The sequence below is a fragment of the Ambystoma mexicanum genome, chromosome 3q, assembly GCF_040938575.1.
Source record: "Ambystoma mexicanum isolate Mex_15411 chromosome 3q, UKY_AmexF1_1, whole genome shotgun sequence".
NCBI classification, from domain to species: domain Eukaryota; kingdom Metazoa; phylum Chordata; class Amphibia; order Caudata; family Ambystomatidae; genus Ambystoma; species Ambystoma mexicanum.
Genome location: NC_090926.1, coordinates 1,056,023,949 through 1,056,036,589, shown reverse-complemented (window position 1 = coordinate 1,056,036,589; position 12,641 = coordinate 1,056,023,949). Strand labels below are relative to the sequence as shown.

The following is a 12,641-nucleotide window of genomic DNA, read 5'->3' as shown; positions in this document are numbered from 1 at the left end:
AGGCTAATCCCGGGGATCCTTTGTTTAAGTGGCATGGGGAGGGCCATTGCTCTTGGATACCAACCCTGGGGGCGGACGGAAGAGGGAGGATCCCCTGGGCAGGGGGTCCTCAGGGACTATGGGAGACACACCCCTGAGCGATACATGGTATTCCTCCCATTCCGATACACCCCTACCCGACATCCCCTCAGTTGTCATGGGATATTGTCAGCAGAGTCCCATCATACCTCAGTACCTTTCTGTAAGAAAAAGGAGAAAACGACCAGGGAAATTAAAACCCAATAGAAAATCCATTTACCCATCACAATACATTTACCCCATTCATGCCGACAAAAACCTACATGGTTTTTCCATGATCTCCAAGAAAACCTACAACTCCTGCAATCCCTACTTCCATTCTAGAAGTCCAACTAATGGGACGGAGGAGAAGCAGATGGGAGTCATGAGGATTACCCATAGGAATCCTTGGGCAATGGATTCCTATGGGCATCGAACTGGGAGACCCCCAGCCCTTTAAGATGAGGTAACAATACTCTTGAGATGAATGGGGATGCAGACGTCACGCAAACATCAATAATCGAAACGACTCAGGTAGTTGGCAAAAAGGTTGACTGTTTTAATATCAATTATATAAACATGGAGTACAACGGACATCAACAATGTCTTTACTGCATGGTCTCTCAGTAATTTTCATAAAAAACATCATACTTATAGTAAAAACTCATCATTGATAATGTTAACCTACGTATTAACTAACGTCATTCTACGTGGCAAACTACAAAAACCTAGTGAAGAAAGTCATTGGGTCTTAAGGAACATCTAAGTATTCCTTCCATACTAGTCTAAGAGAGTGATAGGCTCTTTAACATCAGAAGGGGCAACTAAGGCCTCCACACAGGTCACTATGAATGTCACTAAATACACAATGTCCCATAGGTTACACAAACCATAGGGCCCTTAATTACACAGCCCCCTACCATGGGTTGGTACTCTAACATCCATCAGTACTCATCCACCTACGTTAGCAGCACGCATGTTGGGCTTCCAGGTGCTGGTGAGCTGGTCAGAACCATATCTTGCCACCAATTAGTATATAATCTATCATCACCTCAGTGGTCTGCTGTCAATTCAGGCTTTGAACTTGTCCTTGGGAATGTTCTTTGCTCTGGAGAATTCAGGGGAGTGAAGGCACGCTCTGCCTCCATGCGTAGGTGAGAATCGCCATGTTTGTCCAACTTCATCCTTACACATGACTGAAGACCACAAAATTGAGCTCTAGTGCATTTAAAATACTATTTTTAATAGACCTCTGACGTCTTCCTTGTTTTTGTCCATGCCTTCTGAACAGGAGTTTCGTTCTTTCACATGATTGAAACTAATGTCTGCTCATCCCAGTCCTGATACGACACTTCTTGGGGCTCATCCAGCCTCGCCTTTCTGAGATTCACTCGTGTAATTCAATTGCTTTTTAACTGCGACACACTGGAAAGGCCTTCATTTTTTAGTCCAGCTCTGCTATAACATATAGTGGAAACATCCATTCTTTACTCACTCCTATATATGTATACGTTGTCGCATGCCGCAATCTATTCACTACTTAGCTAGCCTCAAGAATACTTAATCTTTTTGCGTTTCTTTGCATATGCACACGTGTAAAATGACTTGAGATCTTTGTCGTTTCTGTAGCATAGGTTTCTTCATCTTGAGCCCAAGATGTCACTTATCTTTGACACTTTCTTGATGCCTTATAGAATATCTGCATCCTCTTGTCTCTGCATCTCTTCTATTTACGTCAGTCTTGCTTCGTGGGAGACGACAGCATTCTTCTCTGCCAGACATTTGTCCTGTTCTGGGATTTCATTGAAATGGCTGTCATACTGTCTTGAATGCAGGTATGGCTTTCTTAGTGGAAACCTTGCTTCCAGGATTCTCCTTGGTATCTGTAATTTCAATGGTTCTGCACGTGTCTCATACTTTGGCTCCCAAAATATAGGAAATATGGGCGAGATGGTTGAGGTGGGCGTACTTGGCTCCTTCTCTACAGCAGTCTCCATGTTGTCCTGATAATGAGGTCAGGTAGAGTCAGGCAGGGGGGGACAACTACTCACACCTGACTCCAATCAACACTTTCAAAGAGTATAAAAGGTCAGCCACCAAGGCACACTGTGAGCGAGCTCGGGATGCTGAAGGAACCGTGAAGATCAAAAGGAGAAGTCAGCAGCTGGGAGAACCTTGGGAAGTCAGAAGGGGGGATGAACTGCCAAGACATAGAAGCCTGTGAGTACAAAGGGGGCTACAGTGTTGCAGGGGAGCGTGCCCCAGGGAACCAAAACACCAGCTACCCTTTTCTGGTAGTGTTTAAATCAGTGCTTGCTCCCTGGGTGAGTTCCAGAAACCCAGGTAGTTGAGTGGCAGGTGCCAAGCAAATCCCCATTGAAGACCCGCTAAAACCTCATCACTGCGGGTAAAAGATGGAGACCCTGTGACTCGAGGGAAGCTAAGACTGGATAACCTGTAGTGTCAAGAACTTGTGTGTAAATCCCAAAAGTGTCTGTGACTGGCAAAGTGGGAACAAAACCTTGAATGTGCATTCTTGTGACTTGTAGTCCAAAAAAGCACAGCTGTGAGACAGAGTGGTCTGGTACAGCGTGTGTGCCCAATCTAAGGTCTCTCTAAGGTATCCAGGTGAGAAGTGGCAGAAGTGAAAGTTAAAGAGATATAAAGAATTGAAAATCGAAGTGGCCCTGCGATGTGTCAAGCAAAATCCTGCGCGCACTCTTGAAAGTCTTTGATTCATTCTGGTGTCAAAAGGGATCTGAGCCCGGAAGAGGTGGATCCATGATCGAGCTCGGATGAGGCAGACCAAATTGTGAACATTGTGTGAAAAGGGATCTGAGCCTGGACGAGGGGGATCCATGGCCTGAGCTCGGATGAGGGAGACCAAGTTCTGAATTGTGAACATTGCAGAAAAGGGGTCTGAGCCCGGACGAGGGGGACCCGTGGTCCAAGCCCAAAGGAGGGTGACCCATTGTGAACTTATGAATGTGAGAATCTTGACAAAGGAAAGGATCTTTTGTGTTTTGTTTGCTACATCAGACCCTCTGCAGTAAGTGACGTTGAATGGCAAAGAGACTTTGGCACAGAAGGTCCTGATACTGAGATATTGAACTCTACGAGTAGCAAAAGGAACTACAAGTACCAGCAATCACTGGGAAAGAAGGTAATACTGTGTGTTTTGGCAAGTAAAGGGAACTTCTGTTTCAAGGCGGAGGAAGCCTGTATTCTGACAAAGGAAGGCGGTGTTTGACAAGCAATGTGAACTTTGTTTCAAGGCGGAGGAAGTCTGTGTTTTGACAAGAGACGTTTCTTTTGATAATCCTTATTTGTTTCTTAAAGACTTTGCCAGGGTGGTTTGAGAACAGAGGAACCATTGAACTGTGTCCTTGTGCCGAGGAAGCCACATTGTGCACGAGGCTCGAGCGTGCTGCCTTGACCCGTGCTAAAAGCGTGTGGACGGGAGGCCAACTACTCAACTGCCCTGACATATTGTTTCTTGAACACTTTTCCTTTTTTGCATACACTACTTTCCTACACCATTTTGTATTTAGAAGTAAGGATTGGCAATATGTTTATTAGCATAGGCCCTTTTATTTTGACAGACTCGACTAAGACTGCGTTATTATTGTTTGATGGTTGTAGCTTGCTCCCATCCTTAGATTTTGGTTGAGATAGGCATTTAATTAACCATTTAAAATTCAATAAACACCCTTGAACTGTGTCTAATTTGTGTCTGTCTTCATTGATGATACCAACCCTTTCCTTACAGAAGGTATGGTATGCTTGATTCCAGGTTTGTATCCGGTAAGAAAGGCAATGCTTTTGCATGCATACTGCGCGATAAGTGGGGTACCTCCTGCATTCAACTTTGTTTCTTTATGGAGTAATGGTTGTGTTGAATTGGGTCCCGAGAATCAGAGATCTGACATGGCGGTTACCAATTTAATTTCTGTTTCGCCCCGCTGAGTCGCAAGAGGTAACACCAGGCACCATTGTCACGATTCTCTTGCAAGCAGTAGTTATCAAGAAGGACAAGGTGGTTTTCTCAGGCACTGATGAGGAAGGCGGAGAGTGGCGCACAGTCTGTTGCATCAATTCGTCCTTATCGCTAAGGGACGTGTCTGTATTTGTATTTTGTATTTTATTGTATTTCATATGGCGCCTTAATCCAAAGCGCTGCACATTTTAAAAATAGGGCACAGTACAAAATAATGATAGATAATACATATCAGACATCAATCAGTTCTGGTAGCAAGCAATCAGGGGCAATAAAAAATTGCTCGAGGATGCTGAAGACACAAGGGAGATGTTTTTCGAGATTTGCCATGTTGGAAGCAGGGTTTGGAGAAGGTACCTGACCATTTATGGACCAGCAATCCTCATGATGTGGGGTTGTTAAAGAGTGTTGGAGCAGCACAGATAAAATTGAAACCTGGTGCAATATTGCCACCTGTGAGACTATAGCCCATGTCTAGGGAGGCTGATGAAGGGACTTATGAGACCATTATAGCTTTGTTGAAGCAGGGCATAATACAACCTTCTCCTTCTATGTCCCCATGCAACAGAAATCCCCACAAAGGCAATGATTGAAGCAGAATAAAGTTATTAACAATCTCAAAGTGTGGCACTGAGTTCAAGTAATACTTGGATGTATGACAGTTTAGGGGGATGGGCATGATGAAGAAACTTTGACACAGAAACGTTCTGTAGAAAATCCAGGTCGAAACCCGGAATGAAAAGGGGACAGAAGGGAGTGAGTATGTAAGTAAGAAGAGATATGTACATTAATAATCCTTTAATATACTTTATAAAGATAGGGAAGAAGAGAAATAGGGTGAAAATGGAAGCATCTGAAGAATCAAGATAGGGCTTTAACAGTAGCATTCTTAAAGATATTATGAAAAATGCCAGAAGACTGTGAGGCATTAAATAGAAAAGCCAAATAAAAAGACAAAGGGCATCATCACGAGTTGGGTGGTGCGTTAAAAATGTGGTGGTATTACTGTTATCGCTGCAGAACTGAAGTTGCTAGCTCTGAGCTTGAGGCAAATCCTCCGACTTTATGCCCATTTTGGGTGCAATTGCCACGCCAGAATTATCGCGCAGTAATTGCACCGAAAATGCCCCATTGAGTCATACATCGCAATCGTCAACTATAATCCAGCGATAATACCACTGGACCAAGTGGCTCTAAGAGTAATTGCATTGGGCAGTACTCCGGTAGATTTTCCGCCGGGATACCACCCAAGTCATGATGAGGAAAAATGGATTGAATCAAGCAGGCCAGAAGACAGGCTGAAAAGGTGGTGATCGTCTAAAAACAGGAAATAACTTGTAATGATCAGAGACAGAAGGAAGGGAAGAAAATGAAGCTGGAGTAGTTCTAACAGAAATGGAAAGTCGGAGGGACTAAGAGATGGATTTACAAAAAGATTTCAATGGGACTCTCCCATGTTAAAACATTTTTGTGGATCAGCCATAAGATTCAAAGTGTTATCTAAGGAAGACTGAACAGCAGTAATTCTATTCAGGAAAAAGGATGCAAAAATCGTTTGCAGAAACAGAGAATTCAGCAGAAGGATCGCCTGGGTATGGGGTATAGCCATTTGTTAAGACTAGAAAATTAAAGCAGAGGAGAAGAACTTTAAGCAGAGATATGAGAATGTTTACATCCGGCCCTGCATTGTTAAGGGCTGAAGGATATGTGGAATGCAGATGGGAGAAGATAGAGAAGTTTTCAGCTGATCTATCCTTCCACCATTTACGTCCAGCACTCTGAAGTTGAATTCTAAGATACCTAAGGGACTGCGGACACCAGGGATGGAGAGGCATGCCTTTGGGAATAAAGGGAGTTAACTGACAAAGGCTATCCAAAGAGGAAGAGATAATGAAAGTGAATGTATCAGCAGTGAGATTACTGTCACAAGCGTGAAGGGCTTCAGAGGTAGAGAAAGAGGAAAACATTGAATCCAAAAGCACAGAAGAAGATAGTCATAGTAGGTCCCAATGATAAAAAGTAGAATTAGACTGAAGTACTGGGCAACCAGGATCCACTGGAATAAAAAGGTTGGTGAGAATTACAAAATGGTCCATTGGTGGAAAAACAACAGCTGTTATAGCAGATAGACTTGTTAATTCACATGAAATAAAAATTAGGTCAAGCGTACCATCCTTAGCATGAGCAGAAAGTGGAGAAAGATTACATGATGCAGCAGTATTTTTATGAAAAGGAAAAGTAAGTTGAATATTGAAATGTCATCACTAGCGCATAAGCACTTTTCATCAGCTTCTTCCCCGGATACATCAAGGCCTCCCACTGCAGCCAGATCCTGATTGGAAGAACTAGGTCACATGATAAATCAGGTGACCCGGACATTATTTCACCTCTAGCGCTTTTCATCAGCTGCTTCCTGGGCCACAACTAGCGAGCCAATCACAGCCAATGCTGAGTCACCTTGTGTCCCTTGGCTCCACCCCCACGACCCTGGTTGGAATTGCTGGGTCATTTGACAGATCACATGACCCGGATATTATTTCATCTAGCGATCCAGCACTTCTTATTAGCTGCTTACCAGGCCCATGTCGAGTCAGCTAATCACCGATAAGCCACCTTGAGGACCTTGGCTCTTCCTCCCCAGGACTCTGATTGGATGTGGTGCATCACATGATGGACCGCGTGACCCTGACATTATTTTATCTTTAGTGCTCCAGCGTTTCTCATCAGCTGCTTCCCAGGGTGGGTCGAACCGGAAGACTACAGTCCAGTCACCTTGCAGCCCTTTGCTCTTCGCCCCAGACTATGATTGGATTGGCCAGGTTGCGTGATGGGTCATGTGATCCTGATATTATTTAATCTCTAGCAAGTCTCATCAACTGATTCCTGGGCTGCGTAGTGTGAGCCCACCACCACCGATCCATCTTGCAGCCCATGGCTCCATACCCACTGGACCCTCTTTGGATCACGTTGTAATGTTCTTAAGTAACCATCACCCGGGGCATTCTTTCAAATGGCCTCATTGGAAAGGCAGATGCCGTACTTGTTTGCTCATGTTTGTGCTGGTTTGCTGGGTGCCTACTCTGGAGGCTGGGTCACAATGATATTTAACTAAAAATACAGTTTATTATTTCTGTTTCTTTGCCATTCTTAATTATGGAAATCCCAGTACACCTCACCAATCATACATCTCAGAACTTTGCTACAAGGGCAGATGGTTGTAATGCATGTAACTTGCTTTATTGTACTACTTAATCTACTTTGTCATTTTACTTCAACTTCATGTCAAATGAAATACCCCCAAAAATGAATTAGTCTTAGCTTACTTGGCTTTGTCAGCAAGACTCTGCTACTTCTGCACTGCATCCTAATCCTTGTTTTCTCAAAGTCTGCTTTTTCGCATTCTCCTAGATTTTCCTGTCCTGGAGGCAGTACTGGTCTTGTATACATACCTACCTGGACTCCTATTAATCATAGGGTTTCTTATCCTACGAGTTCTTCTAAGTTCATCTTGCCTCTATTTCTTATCCTCACTCTTTTCCTGTTTTGACTATTTATCCACCTCTTGGACCTTTGTCTTCTTTTCATGATGACTTTGATCTACTTTCTCTCCCCTCGTCTCTCTGAACTCCTTTGCTAGGAGGCGTAATTGCCCTTTTCACAAATGGCCGTAATAATTAAAAGTAGGAGTCAGTTCAAGGATTTCTATTCTTCTTGGAGCTGTTGAGGTAAGCAGATTGTTCAGCCTGAATATGAGAAGATTGTTCAAATACTTGATTGTTAAATATATGTTGCACCCGGCTGGAAAGGGGGGCTATACTAATGGCCCGCCCTGTCTCTATCTCTCGTGGTCAGTGCTGGTGGTTTTCTCCCTAGACCAGGCATCCCTAAATCACAGGATGGTCCCTATAGATCGGTAACTGCTACTAAGTTTCTGTCTTACCTTGTTGTGATGGCCTAAAAGTAAGCACCTGAACTATCTAAACTCCCTCTCAGAATAATATATGTCATCCCTGCTAAAGTTCCTCAATGTGATGTAACTTAAGAGTTTGTGCCTTCCAGCTGCTCAGGCCTCACTTGGTATTATCCTTCCGCACTCTGATGTTTCTCTCCCTACGTCTTTCTGTCGCTGCAGTTTATCTTCCACTCTCCTACCTCCTACTCCACCCACTCTCTCTCCTCACTTCCCCTGCCCCTGTTGCACTTGCTGTGACATTTTGTGTCATTTACCGTCACTACATGTGTTTTTCCACATATCACATGCTAGTTACCACCCCCCAGCCCACATATTTTTTTAAGGTGTATACCCTGCTCCCCAGGGCTGTGCTGCAGAAATACCCATGCAGCTGCCCATCATGGGAGATTTCCTGCAGACATGCCGGGAGTTGCATTGTAGAGTCCCGCTCTGTCAGCACTACACAACTCTCACTAAGGCTTCACTCCTGAGTCTCTCTGAGGCAGTATTACAGACTCCTCACTGTGCTGCACTACATATTCCCATATGGACATGCACCCCTCAGTAGGACAGTCCTTCTTGTATCTTGCCTTGGGAGATACAATTCATGCCTTGCTTTTATCTTCTTAACTTACCTTATTTTCTCTTTCCACAGTTGCAGATGCCACGACAGCACCAAAAACTCAGAGTCAACCCTCACCCAAAGGTGAGTCTGCACTGTCTTTCTTTAGTAATATAAATATGATTTGTAAAGCGTAAAACATGTCACCTTCGACAGTGCCAGATGTCATGATGGTTCTGGTGGTAGTTGGTTTGCTCGGAGCCTGTGCAGTGACCACACGTCTCTCCAATGTAGACTTGGGTGAATTGTTATGTGATGAATAGGTGTCTGTCCATCTAAGATACATTCTCCCAGCTCCATCCCACCCTGGGACTATGACTATTCCTCCCTGCTTGTCATTTTGTTCAAAGTAATAATTGCATGCAGGGGACCACCAATGTTAGCACATACCTGCTGTTTGGACCCCTGCATGCCTTTTTCCACCTTTAGAAAACTGTGGGTTAAACGAAAGAGTAAAAACAGTCAAAATACCCTTTAGTCTTTCATGTTACCCTCCATTTTGTTAAACGTGTATGCTACTAAAAGCATTTACAGTCAATTATTTATCTTTTTAACAACTTTTCTTTAAATCCGGTTGCATCGGGATACAGTTACAATTTGTGCACAGTGGATATAGCATTTCTTTCAATCAATCCCTCAACCTCCCCTCGCTCCCTCCCGAGTTATCTGGCCTCTTGGTCCCTCCCTTCTGGGACCCCTCCTTCTCGTGGGCCATTCAGGCTGCTCCTAGGTCTTTAGGGCGAGTCTCGTTAGTCGTGGCTGAAAGGTCAGGCCTGGGAAGGCATTGTCATATTCCAGGACGGGGTCCCAGCAAACCGTAAAGCAATGTAGTGGCTCTTCTTTGGCCGCTGTGACCTTCTCAGCTACCAGGATGTCCCAGATCTTGGCCCACCACATGGAGAGAAGGGGGCCTTCTCTGGATTTCCATCTTCGGACGAGTGAGATCTTAGCCGCCAGTAACAGATGGGAGACCAGTTTTGCAGTTGATCCTGATCTCGGGTAACAGTCTGGTAGCGGGGTGCCCAGGAGAACCACCTTTGTGGTTAATGGAAGTTTGCGGTCGGTGATGGCTTCTATTGTCCGGAGTACCTGCTCCGAAAAGGGTTATGCCAGTGGTCATTCCCACCACATGTGGAAGTATGTTCCCCGGGCTCCACATTGTCTCCAGCAGTTCGGGTCCACAAGCTTTTGAAATGGTGCAAACGTTCAGGGGGGTAGTTCCATCGGTACAACAGTTTGAGTGCTCCTTCTTAATTGGTAATGCACCTGGAGGCAGAGTTGTTTCTGGACCAGATGTCAACCCATGTCTGGTCCTCAATGCTGTGTCCTAGGTCTGTTTCCCATTTGACCATGTATGCGGGTCTGATGACCAGCATGTCCTCTTGTAGCAGTTTACAGAGTTTTGTGATGTGTCCTTTCCTGGGCCCTTCTGCCAATGTGAGTTCCAGGGGGAGAAGTGTCCTAGTGGCTCTCTGTTTGATCAGTGGCTGGGAGATCCAGTGACGCAGTTATGTGTAAGTGAATCCGTCTGACTCTGATAGGTTGCAGCAGGCTTTGCATTCCGTGAAGTCTAGTGGGGATCTGTCTTTAAACAGCTGGGAGAGAGTTTGTAGGCCCCCTTGGATCCAGTTATGGAAGTTTGCCACCTGCAGCCCTGGGACGAAGTCCATGTTACGGACAATTGGAGAGGGAGGACCCTACCCCGTAGGTGTCTTTTTCTTCGGTAGTGCACTGTCCCAGATTCTTAGGGTAGCCCTGGTTGATGAAAGGATTGTTGGCCATTGTCTGCTTGCTGCCGCTGTGGTGTATAGAAGGTTGCTGAGGGGAATTAGGCTTCTAGCTTGTTCGATGTTGACCCATTTTGGGGGATCCATGGGGTCAGACCATGCCATAGAGTTTGTCAGTTGCGTAGGTTGGGTACTCCAATTCCACCCCATTTAGCTGCCCCCATCATCACTTTCTGCAGAATCCGCACTTTGCCCCCTTTCCATACGTATCTAAAGACTTGTTTCTGCAGTTGGAAGAGGGGTTTTAGGGGAATTTCCACTGGTAGCGATGAGCACCGGTATAGGAATCTCGGCAGTAAGTTCATTTTGCATGCTGTCACTCTTCCCAGGATAGGAATCTCCTGGGTCTCCCATCTCTTGAGGTCTGACTTTAGGTAGCTGAATAAGTGTGGGAAGTTCGCTGCATATAGTTTTTTGGGGTCGGCCGTAATGTGTACTCCCAGATAATTGGTGGTCGTCGTGCTCCATATCAGCGGGCAGATATGGCAGAGAAGGTGTAGCGTCTCCTCTGCTAGATTCACGCCCAGCGCCTCCGACGTGGAGTAGTTCATGGAGAAGCCTGCCACTCGTTCAAAGGCCTCCAGCTCTGCCAGGGCATTCGGCAGCGGGCTCCGGCTATTAGTGTGTGACAGCATTATGTCATCGGCGTACAGGGACACCTTGTACTGTTCCCCTTTTATTGTCATTCCTTCGCTGGCATTGTTGTTGTGGACTCTCTGTGCAAAGGGTTTCATGATTAGGGCAAAGATTAGCGGAGAGAGCAAGCATCATTGCCTCGTTCGGCATTTGAGTGGGATGTTGACCCATTTATGTTGATTTACTCTTGGAGTTGTTTTGGGGGCCTTATAGTTAGCTAGCACCATGGCGTGGAAGTTGGGGCTGAATTGAAATGCTTTTAGTGTTAGGCTTATGAACTACCACTCGACCCGGTCAAAGGCCTTAGCTGCGTCTAGGGTGAGTAGGGCCAGTTCTTGGTGTTCTCCTTCTGCAATTTCCACTAAGTTCAGGGCTCGACAAATGTTGTTTCCGGTGCTCCTCCCCACAATGCAGCCTGTTTGGTCCACGTTGATGAGTGTGGGGAGAATCCTTGCCAGTCTGTTTGCCAGCACAGTGGTATAAATATTTGCATTTAAGTTTAGGAGCACGATCGGTGTGTATGAGGTGCATTCCCCTGGGTCCTTGAGCAACATAATGGTGTTGGACTCTTGCATCGATGGGGTCACTGCGCCTGTTTCTCGAATGGAATTTAAAAGCTCTGTCAGGGGGCCCGTGAGGAGGAAGCTGAAAAGTTTGTAAAGTGTGGACGAGAAACCATCCAGGCCTGGGCGTCTGGGTTTCAGAGATTTTATCACCTGTTCCACTTCCCCCTTTGAGATGGAGAGCTGTAAGGATTTTCTCCCTGAATCCGGAATGTGTGTGAGGTCGGCCTTCGCAATGTATTGCTCTTGGAGCTTCGGATTCCTTGGGGTGACCGTCATGGTATTGTTTAGGTGTGAGGATGCTAGCTGTAATTTAGTTTCTTTTGCATATAGTGACCCTCCTATGGTCTTTGAGGCTGGTTATCTGTTTATGGTGGCGGATTTTGGCTAATCTACGGACTAGGAACTTGTTGGCTTTGTTGCCATGTACATAGTAACTCTGCTTAGTTTGGGTTAGGGAATGGGCGGTCTGTTCTGCGTAGTGTGCTTCTAGCCTGTTGCGGGCTGTTCGTAGAGACCGGACGGCTTTCGGTGACCATCCCTTTTTGTGATTCCCCTCTGCTATGGCTATGTCTTTCTCTAGTAGTTCCCGTTGAGAGGCTCAGCGTTTTTTGTAGGCAGTTGTGTGGGCTATTAGCTCCCCTCTGATGACCGCTTTCATTGCATCCCGTCTTGTGGCAATCGAGGTGGTGCCAGTCGGGTTTTCCTTAAAGTAATGCTGGATGGCTGTAGCCAGGGTGTCTCGGAGAGCCATATCATGGAATATCAGGTCAAAGAGGGACCATTGTGGTCTTGGGGGAGGCTCTGGGTTATGGATGCGTGCTGTCAGGCTCACGGGGGCATAGTCCGATAGCACTCTTGTGCCTATGTGTACTTTGTCCGTGAAGGAGAGGAGTTGAGGGCCAGCTAGCAGCAGGTCTATGCGATATGAGGTGCGGAGCACATGGGGGAAGAAGGAATAGTCTTTAGCCGTTGCTCATAGGACCCTTCAAGTGTCCACCACTGCCAGGGCTTTGAAGAGCTGTCA

General features: G+C 45.7%; 1 protein-coding gene across 1 annotated transcript in view; it reads left to right on the top strand.

The window, feature by feature from the left end:
• The window catches only part of LOC138583216 (integumentary mucin A.1-like), a 276,987-nt gene that overhangs the window by 82,283 nt on the left and 182,063 nt on the right, over positions 1-12,641 (top strand). Inside the window, exon 6 of the mRNA XM_069655252.1 lies at positions 8,662-8,712. Within this exon, the coding sequence (XP_069511353.1) occupies positions 8,662-8,712 (51 nt within the window). The remainder of the gene's footprint in view (positions 1-8,661; positions 8,713-12,641) is intronic.